At 41.1% G+C, this 17,413-nt stretch overlaps 1 protein-coding gene across 1 annotated transcript in view; it reads right to left on the reverse strand.

The window, feature by feature from the left end:
- Positions 1–17,413, reverse strand: part of LOC121614666 (serine/threonine-protein kinase 4-like) — a 33,141-nt gene that overhangs the window by 4,391 nt on the left and 11,337 nt on the right. The window contains exon 10 of the mRNA XM_041948657.1: positions 7,030–7,181. Coding sequence (XP_041804591.1) covers positions 7,030–7,181 — 152 coding nt within the window. The remainder of the gene's footprint in view (positions 1–7,029; positions 7,182–17,413) is intronic.

A 17,413-nucleotide genomic window follows, 5' to 3' on the forward strand; every position in this document is an offset into this window, starting at 1 on the left:
TATGAAAAGACGCTGCTGCAGAGTCTGAATCTGACAGAAGTGAGAGGTTTGCTCTTCAGACCTGGACATGAAGCCAGCTAAGCTTCTGTTCTGATCACTTCTTTACCTTGTTGTCACTGTGCAGCTTCGAGCTCAAAGATCAACTGATACCAAAACCATTAACGGACACGTCAAAGAAAATCTTTACAACGACCTAAAAATATCTAATCAAGGTGTCTGATAAGTGAATCTATTTCAGTAGCTTTCAGAGGCTTCATCTATTGACATCTATCCAACCCCCCCTCCTTGCTGGAGGCCTCAGATAGGGACCTGATGCCTGCTTTAGCTCTTCCCCAGGGGATTCCCCCTCTCAGCTTTTACCAGCAGCACTCTGCTCTCCAGCTATTTATTACCCACAATCAATGGAGCTAAAATAACACCGGCGTCCTCGTCCACTCGACGGATCACCGTGAAGATACAACCGAAGGTCCTAAAGCTGGACTACACCAGGGTCAAAGCAACCGTCCCAGACAGTCGCTTTAAAACCAGCAACATTCACTGTTTATTCAATATACCCTCAGTGATCAATTAAACCTATTACTTAGAGAAATAATGCACACAAATGACAAAATGAAGCAAAACATCTCAAGCTGACACTGCAGCATCACCTACTTCTCCCCCATCGATGTGTTCAGTTTCAGATTCTCTACAACTGAATCAAACCTCTAATGGATCCAGAACGCTGACAAAGTGGCTCAATTCATTAACTGAACTGATAACAAATGGATCATCATCATCATCAGAGGAGGAGTGGTCTCTACTGCTGATCAATCTGCACATTGGTGACTCCTTCTGTCCACCTAACAAAGATCTTCAGTTTACAGTCACACAAGACAAAGACAAGTAGCAAATAGAAGCTGAAACAAACAAACGTTTGACATTTATGGCATTATCAATAATGAAAGTAATTGTCAGCTGAAGCCCTGAACGTGTTTTTCTTGGTGCAGCTGTCCACTGAAATCTGTTGTAGCTGCTGTAAATCCAAGCTCGCTGCTGCTGTTCCAAAATACAACCGTTTCATATCTGCAGGGGAGTGACTGATACTCAGATTTTTGTGGACTTTTCCTTTCAACAAATACCTGAGAAACAAAAACAAGCTGCTGTTAATGTTGCTGTAGTTTGTCGGGGCTCGTATGACTGTTTACAAAGTCTGATTGTTCAGTGAAGATATTAATCAACATAATTGTTATTCAGACAGCTGAAGACATTTTCACAGTGAACCCACAAAAACAAGCTGAACCAAACTGAACGCTCCGTTAACTCAGACTTCAGGTGTAAGAAAAGATCCCTCTGTGTGTGTCAGACTGCAGAAATACAATTAAATGCAAAAACAAACAAAGAAATGTACTGAATTCATTCTGTAATATTGTTCATTTATGCCGCTGGAGTACAATCTTTCCTGCTGCTGCAATATTTACCAAGAAACAAACAGAGAGCCATTAAACATTTAGCATTTCAGCTAACATCTGACCAACATGTCATGCTCTCATGCTCACTCTCTGCGCACACACACACACACACACACACACACACACACACACACACGTGAACACACGTGGGACGTGAAGAGAATTTCAATATAACCTAAAATACACGACCTACATATTAACAGTGGATCACTCAACAACTGAAAGCAGACGCTCGTTGCATCAAACCCACAGATAAGCACCAGCTGACAGGTTACCCCCCCTCTACGAAGCACTCAGTGTCTTTCAGCTCCCTGTTTTGGTTTTCCTGTTCACAACTTTACCATTTTAGTTGAGTGTCATGCTTTAATCTGTGTTCAGCTTCCTGCTTCTCATCAAACAGCTGACAGATACAGTTCAAGAGCAGCTGGTGGACATAACGCAGCATTCTCTCAAATTATCCAGGAGCAGGTAAAAAGAGCAAACACTGGACTTATTCATCCACCATGTGGACACAAACACAGCTCAGAATGAATAACGTTGCTGGATGTAATAAGTTTTCTGTTAAAAACACGTTTGCCATACTGATGTGAAACGTGATCATATGTCACTGTGTTGTGTTCACAGCTTGTTTCTGCAAACAGCCACATCAGATCTGCTCCTGCAGGTGTTTCAGGAGATTTGAATTTCTTGTTTCTCATTTCTGGTTATTTTGCTGAAAGCAACATTTACAAGAAGATGTCAATCTCTGCAAAGTGACAAAACATTCCACGTTGTGATGAAGAACTTGGACGAAGAAACGCACAAAAAGCTTCCAAATGGATCGTGTTAAGGATTTTTAGCCAACTTAATACGAGCTCCAGACCCTCCACACAGACTCAGAACGTCTCACCAGTCTGCAAATCTTCCTTCATTTTAATTCTGAACTGTCTGCTTCATGTGTGATTTATATAAAGTTAAACCAGCGTGGTCTCTGGAGCTCTGGGTTCACATGACAATGTGAAAACCAGGAGGCTGCTGGGTGTTATGGATGAACTGCAGGACACTGAACAGACAGCGGACTCTCCTGCAGGTTGTTCACCAGAATGACTGTAAACTGTTGGCGGTTCGAACCTGCAGCCTGGGATCAAACCTTCTGTCTGGACAACGATCTCCTCGAGATGTTTTCTGAGGAGACATCTGAGGGAGGAGTGAGGAGGGGATGAGAGACGGGGAAGAGAAAACTAATAAAGGAGGAATAAAAATAGAGGTAGAGGACAGACTGGAGCGATCGGTTGTTCTGCGTCTGCCTCTCATGAATAATGGAGGTTAGTGCTTTCATGTGCTGGACATGTTCTGTGCTGCATTGTCTCAGCACTGAACTGGCTGAAGCAAAGGCTCAGGTACACATTAGACGAGGCAGCCTTCAAATACACATACAACATACAAACATGTCTGAATATGAGGGTGTGAGAAAAAGTGTTAACAGGGTATTTCTACTGCGCTACACCCTCTGAGATACAATAAGTTTGAGAAAGAGATCATTAAACTAAATGTGAAAACCACAAACTGATGGAAACAAAGCTGTTTCCAACCATGACGACGTTCTGGATAATACATTAAAAAAACATCTGGTGGCAAAATACAAAAATAGCAAAGCAGACAGATCTAAAATTAAACACTGTCAGCATGAAGCTGTCAACAAGCTGCCTCCGAGTATTAAAGATCCCAGAAGAAATTAGCTTTTTATCCTCACATTTGCAAGTCTAATGGAACAATAAATCCCCTCAAGAGGGATCTGTGTCGTCAAGTGAAGCCTGTTTGATTTAAGAGAACGGCCTGATACTCTAAAAGATGCAGTAAAGCTCAGATATTTTACATACAGTATGTTACGAGCGGCTGTGGTCACTGTCAAACTGTCTCTGCACCAGTAACATGAAGGGAAATTCACTCGACTGAACTGGGAGCTTCTGAAGTAAACATACAGTTTCTAAACACGTCAAACTTGTACCAGGACAAAAACACCGAGTACTAATGATGTGAATAAGCATGAATAACAGAGTACTGTTAGTACTGTAACATAATGTTTCAACATTTATGATTTGAATATAGATCTTTAAATGTGAACAATCACATTATAAATCAAGAAGCTCAGCATCAGTTTTCAACTACAAGACATTTTTTCCATTAAGTGTAATGAAAACAGTTTATTCCTTTAATTAGTATTTTCAGATCATTTGTTAAATAATGAAACAGCAGTTCTGAGAGGTGACAAACATGCATTTTGTATCTTACGAAGTTTCAACGATTTATTGATCACTAATTTTTAACAAAGCAAAGATCAATTTAGAAATTTGTTGAAAATTTGGATCCTGTTTGAGTAAATCTGAAGAATTTTTGGTGCACTTTGGCTCAACGACAATGAAAGACGTGAAGAATCTGTTAAATCACTGAGATCGTTTTAACTTTCAGAATCAGTGTCAGCTGATCAAAACTTTAAAATCATTTTTGATATATATCAGCTCATCCATTATTAGCATTGTTTTTATCTTATTTTATTGTTGGGTATTTTATTTTGAATTGTTTTTTTGCCTCAAAGTCCTGGGGTCCGTTTAACAAAGCAGGTTCAACAAACTCTGAGTGTAACCCTGAACTCTGAGTTGATCTACTCTGAGATAGGAAACTCTGAGTTTTCGATTCCACAACAGCAGATTTGAGTTAGTTTGATTAAATCAGAGTAGGCTCACCTCGAGTTAAGCGCGTGCACCGCAACTTTAAAAAGACAGCATCAATGGAACCCCGATTTAAGGATTCACCATGGCAACGGGGAAGCAGAAGGCTGCGTACTTCACGCCACTGGAAATTAGACATTTTAATGCGCTCATACAGCGAATATGAACACGTTTTTAGACGGAAGTCCAACACCGCTGCAGCTGCAAAGGAGAGGGAGACGGCGTGGGAGAACATTGCTGCTCGGGTCAATGCGTGAGTATAAATGTAGTCCTTTGAAATCACAATAATATTACAGGGCAAAACTGCTTGAATGGTTGCCTATTAATTTATTTCATTTAGGTGCAATCCCGCGGGGGAGAAGCGCACTTGGCAGCAGCTTAAAATTAAATATAAAAACATGGTTGAAACAGGTAAGACCTCGGCATGATCTCATGGAGGTAGCTACCTCATTTTGATCATGTTTTACATTGTAAAGTAAATATTAAGTGGCTCCCTTTCATTGTAAAATTGGTTATATTGTGTTCATATAATGTTTTGTTTTTTGTTAACGAATGAAATAAAATTTAAAAATTAAAAAAGTGTTCTCATCTATATCATGTTCAATAATTAAGCCTATATTTAAACTAACACAGACTTTTACTCAGCCAACAGAAAGAAGGCAGATGCACGAAGAACGGGTGGTGGTCCAGCACTGTCTGGAAAAGCAAGAACATCGTGGTCTGATAACTGTCTCCCGACGAATATTTAATTCTCTGCGCAGTATCGCTGCACCTTCATCCACGGGATCATGATCGAAAGACGTTAACATGCCATGTTAACGAAAAAAGTCACCACCTACTGTGCCTAATAGACTTCGCACTGACTGATATTTTTAATGATTTTTTTTAATAACAGACGGCAGAACTATGCAAAAACTCGTCTGCCGACTGAATGAATGAATGAGGAAATGAATGCGATGTGCGGTTGAAAGAGGGCGGAGACACAGAGAAACTCGAGGTTCCTTGAGTAAAACCTGGTCCCGACCAGGTTAGGTTCATAGAGTCTGTTACTGCGGTAACTGACTCAGAGTTTAACTTACCTCTGTCTGTGAAACAGGCTTGAGTTACCCCTCTTTCTCTGGTTTGACTTACCTTCCTATGTGAAACGGAAAACTCAGAGTTTCCCTCATTTCAGGGTTAACATACTCGGAGTTTTCAGTAAACCTGCTTTGTGAAACGGACCTCTGAAATATTTTAACTGTGGTTCAACCATGTTAAGCACTTTGTCACTGTGTTTTGAAAAGTGCTGTATATTTCTATATATATAGATAAAATATAAGTATATATTGATGGTAACGTGGGGTGTGTGACATCTATTAAATCTGACACTGTGTATGTGCCACAGCAATGTGAAATACACTTAGTAAAGATGAAGCTGTGTGTGTGTGTGTGTGTGTGTGTGTGTGTGTGTGTGTGTGTGACATCATGTGTGAACACTTTACAGTATTAAAGATCCAGGAGAACAAGAGTGAAAATCAGGGTCAGCTGGCGGTTACCTGTCACTGTCTGTTAGTGTAACAAGCTGAAATGCACTGATCGAAGTTTCAACACACACACACACACACACACACACACACACACACACACACACACACACACACACACACACACACACACACACACACAGTAGTTAAAAAAAGACGATGTACAGCATCTAGTTCTTTTATAGCAACATACTAAGACAACAACCACATGCTGATGCACGATCGCAGAAATCAACATTTAAACTTTACGTATCTTTGATTTATTTTTTATTTTTTGTTCTTTTAAATAACCATGACTACGGAGAAACAGTTGCTTTGCTGTTTGATCAAAGGTTTATTGCATCGATGTGCTGTGCAGCAGAGGAGACCCACGAGGCTTCAGTGCCCTCTGAATGCAGAGCTGAGCAGCAGCAGGGTGGTCTGGTAAAAGGAACCATCTCGCATTTAAAAGGTCACATATTTAATATTTAATTCCAGCAGCAGCCATTTGTCCTGCTTAAATGACTGTGAGCAAAGCAAACAACTGCTCACTGTAATGTGCTTTTCCACAGCGGCATGAGCAGACAGAGGTTAGCTAGTCAAGCTAAGGTAGCACGTAAACAACAATTTCACACAACAGTTTGGGACACAAGCAATCGGCAAGCAATCTGGAACACAATTAAAAACACCGGGTATGTTTTCATGCATGGTCTGACTGATCTGAGCCTTAATGATTTAACGTTTGCATGCGCACACAGAACAGTGATGGACCCGGAAACGGTCACATCAGCCTCTCATGAGACACTCTGTCACAGACGTGTCCCTGGTCTCGTTCTCCTCTGCTGGTCACATGACGCGAGCCTCAAAGCTGAAGAGAAACTTTTCCACAGACAGACTAAACCTGAAAAATCCAGAATTCTGTCACCCTGACTGTCCACGCTGTGACTTTACATTCAGTTCTCATGATACCTACTTCCTGTCTGTCCGTCCTGGGAGAAAAATCCCTCCTCTGTCTCTGTTCTCAAAGTTCTTCCATTTTTACCTGTTACGATATTATTTGGGGGAGTTTTGGCTGATCTGAAGCGATGGGATGTTGTTTGCTTTACAGACTGTAAAGCTCCTTGAGGCAAATTTGTGATTTGTGAGATTTGGTTGTGTAAATAAAACCTGCTCGACTCTGTTAGCAGTTGTTAGCAGAGGACGTCATGACCACAGCAGCTGAAGCTGAGCAGAAGAGGAGGCTGGTTCACTGACTCTGCTCACGATGAAGCTGCTGATGTGACGAGGAGGGAAACTCTTGACGGTGTGGTTGCAATCAGAACGCATCAACACAGTAAACAGAAAAACACACGCACACAGTTTCTAACTCACCACTTGAAGATCTCCTTCAGCGGGCAGTTTGCGGTTGTCTGCGTTGTTTTCTCCTCTTCCTCCTCCGTCGTTATGACTGTTGGCCTCCTTCTCTTTCTGCTCGAAGTACTCCAGGAAGGACGGCTTGGCCGGCTGCATGGTCTCGTCTCTCCCTGTCAGACACACACACACACACACGACATTTACTTTGAGAAGGCGGTGATGGTGGAGCGGAAACACATTCACAGTTAATGTGAAAACACGAAGCAAACATACAGGACAAGACGTGCTGTAAACACAACAGTAGATACTCGATTATATATCTCAAAAACACTGTGCCGTGTACTTCTTTCACCTCCTCCATCCTCTTTCTCTCCTCCTTTTAAAGCTTCCTAAAGGAAAGGATAATGAGGAACTCCTCAGTCTCATCATGATTCAAGATAAAACGTTAGTTTGACGGGACAAAGTGCACAATAATTCAACCAGCTCAGTGCCTATAAAAGGTTCGTCTCACTAGGACTTTTTTAGTTTGATGGTAAAGGCAGAGCGCTCGTTGTTTGCACTCAACATCTGAAGGAGGTTTGTTTAACTTGACAACAAACTGTTTTTATGTCAAAAAAATCAAATTACAATTGCTGAGATTTAATGTTGCACTCAACATAAAATACGAAAAGGTCCAAGAAGGTGGCAGATATATTTTTATAAGCACTGTATGTCATAATGTGACATCCTCTTTTGTAAAAAGGAAGCGGGGAGATGATCTGAATCTTACTTGCTGCTGCAGAAGCAAAATAAAAACATGTTTCGTGCAGTCAGTGAGAGCAAACAGTTCCACGAGGAATCCAATCAATGTGTGTGATACTGAACTGTGATAAATAACAATGATATTTTAGAGTGTTTAAATGAAGACAGCAGGGTGACACAAGTGTGCAAACTGCCTTCAACCAAAAGTCGGGAAGCACAAACAAACATGTCTGCTCAAGTGTCCCTGAATCCCAAACAGAAACAGGGTGCTGCACTCTAACCTGAGCATGAGGGGGCAAACATAAAGACAATTCCCCTTCCACGATCAATGAAATGCTGCATTATTAAAGCAGCAATAAGCAGGGAACAAGATTACCATAATATATCAGTGCTAACCTGATACAACCATTAATCAATACCAGTGAGTCCACCAGCCAAGTTCTGGGATTTGAGACTTAGAAAACTCACTTGCAATGAAAAAAAGAAAAGACAACAGCGGCTTCAGCATTTCACTGGTCGACAAGATGTGAAGGGCATTCAGCAGAGACCACAGGTCAGATCTGAGAGCATGTTACTGTGAGAGCACAACCTGACTGAGCACAAGAGACCACCTTACAACCAGGCAGAGAGTTAACAGCATGGCTTCGCTGGCAGCTTCGTCGGCTACTTGATTAATAAAACACAGGCTGAATAATGCTCTTATTCATAATGTCCGTTCAGCTTATTTTTTATCATCAAAATCCATTATAATGCTGTGTCGTTTCATTAAATTCTCAAAGGACTAAAACTTGGAACAGCAGTTTGCCCAGCCTGCTTCTCTCTGCAGTAACATTCATCATAACGACATTTTAATTTATTTTCAATAATCAAACATAGTTATCCTTTCTGCTTCACCTCTTTTTAAAATCCATTTTAATCACAAAGGGGAAATAATTTTGAGAAGTGAATCAGCACAACGGGAGATACAGCTGGACAGTTTGCTTTTAGAAAGAAAAGGCAAAAATCACTCAGAACAGTGGTTCAACTCTCAACTACAAGACTAAAAAGATCCAGTGACACCTCTTTGTAAGAGCACTTAAAATAGGAATGAAGACAAATTATTGAATTAAAAAGTAAAGATATCGCACTGTGATGGGTTTGTTCTTTTCTGTGAATGAGTTCAAATGTGCTGAGATGATTAAAACAAACACAACAGACTAACACGAAGCAGCAAACTGCACCAGCCGACATCAACAACATATTTTAAAGATGCAATAAAGAGAAAAGCTGAAGAAGCTTTATCCTGCAGGTAATCAAGAATCAAGAATCCTTTTGTTATCATTGAGTGTGTCAACGAAATTTGCATTGCAACCCCCGTGTAGATAATAAGAAAGATAAGATAGCAAAATAAAGTAAAAATAAGGGAATAAAATAAACTAACATGCAGTAAAAATATGCATAAATGCAATAAAAAAGAAAATATATCAGAAATAAAATATACTAAGACAATAAAAATACACTAAAACAATAAAAATATACTAAAACAATAAACAATAAAATATACCAACAACAGCTGGAAATATACTAAAATGCATATACTGAGATTCAGCTGACAATTAGGTAAGCGTGTGTGTACTGAAATGTTAAACAATCAGTGGGAGGATGGACTGCATGTGTGAACGAGGCAGCGTGAACGTGTCTATGTATGTACTGTGAACATGGATGGAAAGGGCAACAGCTATGAAGGCAATTAGTGTTTGAAGTTACTGAGACAGGACTCTGCAGCTTCCAGTTTAGCCAAAACACACCATGAGCGCAGCAAATCAGTGAGTTCATCAGTGCAGTTCAGCATCTGATTCACAGCTTTAATAAGCTCCTGCACTCCTGCAGCACAGGGAGCATCACGCTCTGAAAGTGAAAACAGGTGCTCTTCCTCTTAATTCACATTCTTGACTTTCTATTATGGTGTGTTAAATTGACCCCTACACCGTTATGTAATTAACTTATTCACAGATTTTCTGCAACTTCTTCTTCTTCCCAGTTTTGCTTTACTTTGATCGTAAAGTCCTCTATTAGCCCACTGGAGGGGGGGAGATCTGACATCGCAGCGAGAGGAAATTAGAGCTGGCTTATGCGTTTATGTGGCAATGATGCCAATAATCTGATTATATAAATGGTCAAGGAGGAACTGGATTGCCAGGACTGTGACTCAAGAGTTCAACAAAGACATAGATTGTGATCCAGCAGGTTGTGCAGGTGTTTACTGTAGATCACTTATAAGAGCTTTATTGTCAAAAGTGGTTAAATTCTATTTTGTTTGCTCCTTCAGAGTTCAGAGTGATCGTCAGGTAATAATCCGGGAGGTGGAAGGGTTTCAATATCTTGCTCATGGACACTTCAGCAGGGCAGGTGCACACACACAGAACGGCTGGGCGATACAAGCTCACACACATGGCCTAAGAGTGTTCCAGCTGTTGCTGTTGTTATTGTTGTTGGACATGTCCATCATGTTAATCCACCGGCTCTTCAGTTTTGTGTTGGTTCCTGCAGCCAACAACAGATAAAATGGTGTGTTGCTCATAATTCTACCTTCACATTCTCGTGTTAGCGGAGTCAGCGTTACAGTGAGGAAAACGGTAGTTACTGGATGTAACTCCAGTTCTATGAGTGTGTGCATAGACCTCTACCTGCATGTTACCACAACAACAGTTAAGCACATTATTTTCAATATGCTAAAACATTTATTACTGTAATGACGATACTGAAAAATCCATGTTGTGACACCAGTGATTCATTAACATTATTATTACCATTCTTAAAGATTTTATCTACCTTATAGCCTTCTAACTCCTTTCATCTTAATAAGTGAATGTACACCTTTTTTATATAGATTTGGTACGTTCCATAATAATGAATGTATCATATTGTTTTAAATATGTTGTATAAAGAAAGTACTGACGTGTCCATACTTCAATCTAAACAGCCTAAAATGTAAGTCAATATATCTACACGTGTGGCAAATAAAAGGAAAAAGATTCTCCACATCTGTGGACTAACAGATGGACATCACGGGTGACTAATATGGCCTGGAAAGAACATCGCAATATCTCAGCATATTGGTCGCCTTTATGTATTCCTAATCATGATTAATACACAAATACCGTCAATCACATCTCATCCCTGATCTCACATGAGTTTGTTTTCATTCAAGCACCAAATCAATTTGAAGTCTAGCATCCTCCTGACTGTAAAACCACTGTTTATTCCTCACTTCTGCTGCCAGGTGTCTCTGCACTGGACTAAGATGTCAGGAAGACGGACCTCGGAGAAGTCGCTGTTGGAGGAAACCAGCCGCAGTTTTCCCAATATGGAGTTTTTCAAGATAATCAGATGAAAGAAGGTCGGACCCATAAAATCCACGACTTAACATCTCTTTGATTTTAGTTTGGTATCTGGTGTTGTTGGGGAACTTGAGCAATTATCTGACTGGTCAGACTCTTTCCAACTGTGCTTCACATTCCTATAAACTATAACCTGCTGTGCTTTGCTGGTTGCTATGCCAACCCCATGTGGAGGCAGGCAAGCTAGTGAGCGGCGTTTCCTCTGTTTTTATACTCTGCGTGTACACGTCCTTATGATGTATTTCTGTCACATGTTGGGAACTGCTGTGTTGGTGTTCTCATTAGTACAACTGCATCGATGTCACACATCTTCAAGAGGAAAGGCTACGAGTAAGAAAAGTCCACACAGTCATTAAAGATGATCTATGTTGTAAAAATGTACAATTTACAACCTCACAGTTTAGCTAATCTTTTAGCTAATCTGTCTGCTAGGTAACTAATTTTAAGAAGTGTTAAACCAGCTTCTGCTCAAACAGACTCCTTCTATAAAACACAAAGCAACAACATGAGTAAGTGTTAGACTGGGACAAATTTAAATAGCTCACGCATCACGCAACGTTTTAGACAAGAATTTTCACTTTAAACTTCAGGCTGAGACATCGCAGAGAGCATGAAGTTAAGTGTTTTGAATTGTGAGTGCTTGGACAAACATGAGGGACACTTGATCTGTTTGACCGTACATGGGAGTGGTCTAGTTTGAATGTAGCCCGGTCTGAACACCCACCAGGCAAACTCACAATCAGCCAGAATAATTTCTCTCTAAATGAGACTCCTGCCTTCTGATGAGTGATAAAAAATATCTAAAATCAATAAAGCAAACTGAACAGAAACAGAACAGTTGGTGACAAACTGAGACCACCGAGTAAACTGAGGAGAAATGAGAGGAGGGGTGTGGAGGCAGAAGCTGCAGGAAGACTTTTTCTCAGCCTGTACAGGAATATTCTGTGTTTTCACGCAGCCTTTGTTTGATCAGTAAACAGTCGAGACAGACAAAAAGATGAGGGGAGAATTCCAAAAAACGCTGGAAAAAAAAATAAAACAGAATGTGATCACCTGCTGATCCATTTAGACATAAACTCACCTGAAACCAGCCCAAAGACAATATATCTAATGTTTGAGCTCATCAGCTTCATTGATTGTTGTAAATTTCTGCTTATTCTGAATCTGATGCAGCGACACGTTTCAAACACGTTGGGACAGGAGCAACTAAAGACTGGGAAAGATGTGGAACGCTCCAAAAACACCTGTTTGGATCATTCCACAGGTAAACAGGTCGATTGGTAACAGGTGATAGTATCATGATTGAAAGGCTCAGTGGTTCACAGCGAGGATGGAGTGAGGTTCAACACTTTGTGAACACATGATTGGATAAAGAGATTAATACCTGGACTCAGGAACACTTCAGGAAACTTGTCAGGAAACACAGTTTGATTGGAAATGACTGATTCTAGTCTTACTGACGTCTTTCACAGCGTCCCAACTTTTGTGGAGCTGGGCTTGTATTGATGCTCCAGATGCTGACACACCCGTTCAGCTTTTTCTAATGAAATCATCTGTTTGACTGATCTCATTTAGGCCTTCGCCCTTTTTTCCACAATCTGACAGCAGATGATGAAGACTGCGTGACATGGGAATGGAAAAGAAAAGACAGAGTCTTTTTACTGGCAGCGACATCAAACAGAAATATCTCATTGTAACTGGGGGATAAATTTTAATATTGAACTGCATTACTGTACACTGAAAGGTTTGGAAAGCCAGCTGATTAGGCCCGAGCCAAGAGGACCAAAAATTAAATAAAAGTACTTTAAAAAATGTCCTGGCCATTACTGTTCGTCGCCCACTGACAAGACTATTACTTTTCTCTCTGCCCCGACGCTGACCTGCTCTCCTTCAGTTCAGACCAGATGGCACATCACTGCGAAGAGTGGACATGGTTGTGTTTACTTTAATCCAAAGTATAAATGCTGCTGTTAATTGAAGGAAACATTTGAATTAAACCTGTCCAGGTTTAGAGTGAAGATGGACCCCCTGCTCCTCAGACGTCCCACATGAAGCTGGCTCAGTTTTTGGTGGGATTTAGACGCAGCAGACAAGTTAATCCAGAGAAACGACAACGAGTGTCGACTGCGCTCACGAACATAATTTTGGTACAGGCCTCCGTGGGATTAAAGTCTTCGACTCCAGCAGTGCTGATGCTTTGCTCTGCAGTCTGTAAACCAGACTGAACATAAAGCACATGTTTGGAAAAGTAAAGCTTTTACACAGATTGAACCTAAAGTGAAGGCCAACCCAGAGTGGACTCCAGAGAGGACTGCCATCTGCTCCTGCTCCTTCCCAAACAAAATTAAACTTTAATAAAGTAAAGCGATGTGAGAGCTGAGCAGGTACAGAGAGCTATTAAATATTTTTCACCAGGGCCCTCGTAAGGAGGAAAATACACTGCACTTAAATTGAGTGTGTGCATAATTCACTTGACTGTTTGCACTTCTAAGGTCTAAGAACATGTGTTCTTAAGACAGCGTCCTGGCAAAGCAAAGCAGATGGAAGACGGAAGAGAGATGGGAAACGCTATTTAAATCATTCATTAGCGTCAACCTACATGCATCTTAAGCAACAGATGCAAAGTTTGAATGACTCTCATCTCAAGCTGCCAGCTGCTGTTCATACAGAGTGAGTGAGACAGAAGCTGCATTTCCATTGCCCCTAAAAATGTGCAAATCCTAAATATTTCAATAAAAAACCGGTAATGAGCGAGCCTCGCGTAATAACAAAGTGATAAATAATAGGCCATTAAAATCAGTGATCACTCTAAGTCAACAGATCATTTCCTTTATTTCATCTTCAGCATTTGTGCATTAGAGTATGTGCAATCCTACAAGGCCAGGAGCATGCATGTGCTTTTTCATTGTAGGGCTTTGTGTTAAGTTTTACCGAGGCACAGCACGCACACACATCTCGCGGGACGTCCGAGAACTTACGAGAATTTCGGCTAGTTCGCAAAACACTGTTCAATGGAGACACCTGCAAGTCGCATTCGAACTTTGCCGAAATGTCAGAAATATCGCTTTTATTTTGCGAACAACTGTAATGGAAACGCAGCTAGAGTAAGAGAAGAAAAGTGACATAACTGCATCCACGTTTTGACTTTTCTTGCTGTTCAGTGTGTCTGTCTCACTGCTGGAGACCAACAACAGAGCTGCAGTACTGCAAATGAAACCCTTGAATCATATCAGACGTTTAACTGCTCTAAATGTCTGAATTGATACTTTAAAACAGCAAAATATGTTTCCCCATTAAGAGACTTCAGAAGACATTATTATTACTTTTTACTGTGACTTGAAATTTGAAAAAAAGCTGCTGTCAAAATCACAGCAGGATGTCCTCACCAATCAGACAAATGTCAAAGGAGAACGTGACCTCGAGGAGTCGTCAGCCTCGTTCTTTAGCTCAGTTTCAAAACAAATTCTTGCAGAAGAAGCCCTGAGTAGATGTGTATTCATATGTAATATCATGGTGGATCCTGCTGTGCATACCTGTACCTCTGCTTCTTCTTCAATGGCTCAACATGTTACTGCTGACCATCAGTAGAAAACAGCAGCTGTATAAAACTTGACTCTGACAGGTTGACGACAAAACAGAACTTGTCAAGCTATTTCTCTGAAACACACATTTTCAAACTTGTACTTAAGGAGAAACGTGAGGCATGATGTGGCAGGGACAGGTGTTATTGTTGGGGTGATTAAAGGTAATTGAAGTAGCTAAATGAAATGATTTGTGATACAAAGACCGAAACTATAAAGGTACAGCAAAAAGAAATATGATGACCACTTTCGCATGGTTTACTCACACTGGCTCGAGTGATCCACTGGAGCTAGCGTGCTAGCTCATGATAGCATGGGAGCTGCGCCACAAACAGAGACTGGAGGTCTTTCAACGAGAGAGAAGAACGGTGGAGGAGGAATTTAAGAAACCCTTAATTCACCGAGTCAGATGTCACAATGTTGGGAGAGGAGTAGGAGGGAGGGCAGATATCAGAGAGGCAGCAGGGAAAACAGAGTTTAGAGCCAGAATATTTTCACTAGACATTACCAGAGGGATTTGAATACGTCAGAACAGATTTTCCCAGTAAAAAGAAGTAGAAGAAGAAGACGGGGGAGAGATAACAGGCTCTGGTGTATGTTATCTGATAGATAAATCGCCAAAACATACCAATATTACCGCAAGTGTTGTGTGGGGGATTACGAGTCTGACATCCTGTTGGCTGCATTATTTGTAATTTAATGAATCCATCCTGATTGAGTAGGAGAGTAGGAGAAGTTGTGCGAAATGAGAGATGAGAGCGACAGAGAGACTTCCAGCATGGATTCTAGTGAGGGGGGGTTAGTGGCTAATCAGCGTAAATTAAAAGGCTTTTTATTATTCAGCACCATTAAGGAGGATCAATACTTGATCTAATATCTTATCTCAATCCTCAAGGCCCCTTCAGGATCAGATTGTAGTCATTAGTTAGGGACACACACACACACACACACACACACACACACACACACACACACACACACACACACACACACACACACACACACACACAACTTTGTACAAAAACAGAGGCATTACACAACAGAGACGCACACACTCATAGAAACACACCACTGAAGGAAATCGGGGAACTAATGTAATTATGAACTCTAAATGTTCCTGTGTTAATGCGGTTTGACCTGCCAGCTGAGGAGATCCATACTAACTCAATAGCAGGACATCAGACAGGAGACAGAGTGTGTGCGTGTGTGTACTTATGAGTATGTATAGGTACTCACAGCTAATGTGTTCAGCTCTCATATACAATACTGTATTATCAATACGTGCATGTGTGTGTACATTAGTTATGGTGCCTGTCTTTCTGTTTGATCCGCCATCTTTTATGTGTGTGTGTTTAAATTGGCATCATTCATCAGCCAGGTGCTGCGTCCACCTGTATGTTCAGCTCATTACGCTCTCGTTCAATCCCCATTACTTCAGTCTGTCGTGACGGCTTCGGCGGGACACTGCAGGGTGGGAAATTACCCCACTCACCATCCAAGTGTCAGTTGTGTGCATTACTGGAGTCACACAGAGCACAAGCAAATATGCACACACATCCAAACTCAGTGTGCTGTAGTGTCTCACTGGTCTTAATTCTTTGCATATAAACACAAACACATGAAACACACCCACAGACTGGCAGCACTGATGAACAGAGTCCAACTCTTATTGAGACTCCCTTCCAAAAGCACTCAATACATCCAACACTTGCGACTCCCACACTGCACAGAGACTCCAGCAGACTGAAGCAGCGCTGACATATCTCTCCCTGAATGACACAGTCCAACAGAAGGTAATGTATTCGCAGTACTGAGTGGGATCCTGACATAAGTTTGTCGACTCTACCAGCCATCACATTTTGACAGAAGCTGTTCTTCACTTGTGCCCTCAGGACCGCAGCTGCTTTACTGTCCGTCCAGGTAGGTAAAGCAATTACATTCACACATATTTCAAGGATTAAAATTGTTCCTTTCTGTGCCCCAATTCAGAGAAACCTCTTCTGATGTCTGTTAAAAATCCACAGTCATGACCATATCACATTTATCATATTAACCAGGTTTTTGCATTCGTTTGGCTGTCAGTCACTAGAAAATACATCACAACTTGAATTACACTCTCGTGGTTGTACGAAAACTGGAGAGTTGTTGCAATGTGCAAACATGGAAGCCACAGTCTGCTCTTGGAAAGTTTATTTACAACATAAGCTGGTCCTATTCTTACTGATTTTAAGTTTTCTGAATATCTTCCTATCGTTCCTTCATGTGTTAGAGTAAACTTACAAGCTGACGATGAGGAGTGGGTCAGGAACTCAGTGATACACAGTGAAACACCTCACTGTCCCATTCAGGGAGAAAGAACAGGTTGAGTTCAAGCCTCTAAAGAACACAGTGGAAAGGAGGCAGCCCCCATCTTGTGACGAGCTCATGGCTACACAGCCAAAAGAAATGACAGAAAACCAGCAAAGCTTCTGAGGACAGAAGGTGATGACCTACAGACTCTTGAACATCCTGAAAACCATCATTTTCCTCTCCAAACAAGTGACAACAGACACAACTTTGGAAGTCATCAGCTACTGTTGCCGGTGGATGAATACTTTACTTTCCTGGCTTGTAGCACATGTACAGGGAAATAAAGTGTGACCATACACACACAGAGCTGACAGGTAAGTCAGGGAACCATCCTCAGTGTGACAGTCACAC

The sequence above is a fragment of the Chelmon rostratus genome, chromosome 2 (genome assembly GCF_017976325.1).
Source record: "Chelmon rostratus isolate fCheRos1 chromosome 2, fCheRos1.pri, whole genome shotgun sequence".
Classification (NCBI taxonomy): domain Eukaryota; kingdom Metazoa; phylum Chordata; class Actinopteri; order Chaetodontiformes; family Chaetodontidae; genus Chelmon; species Chelmon rostratus.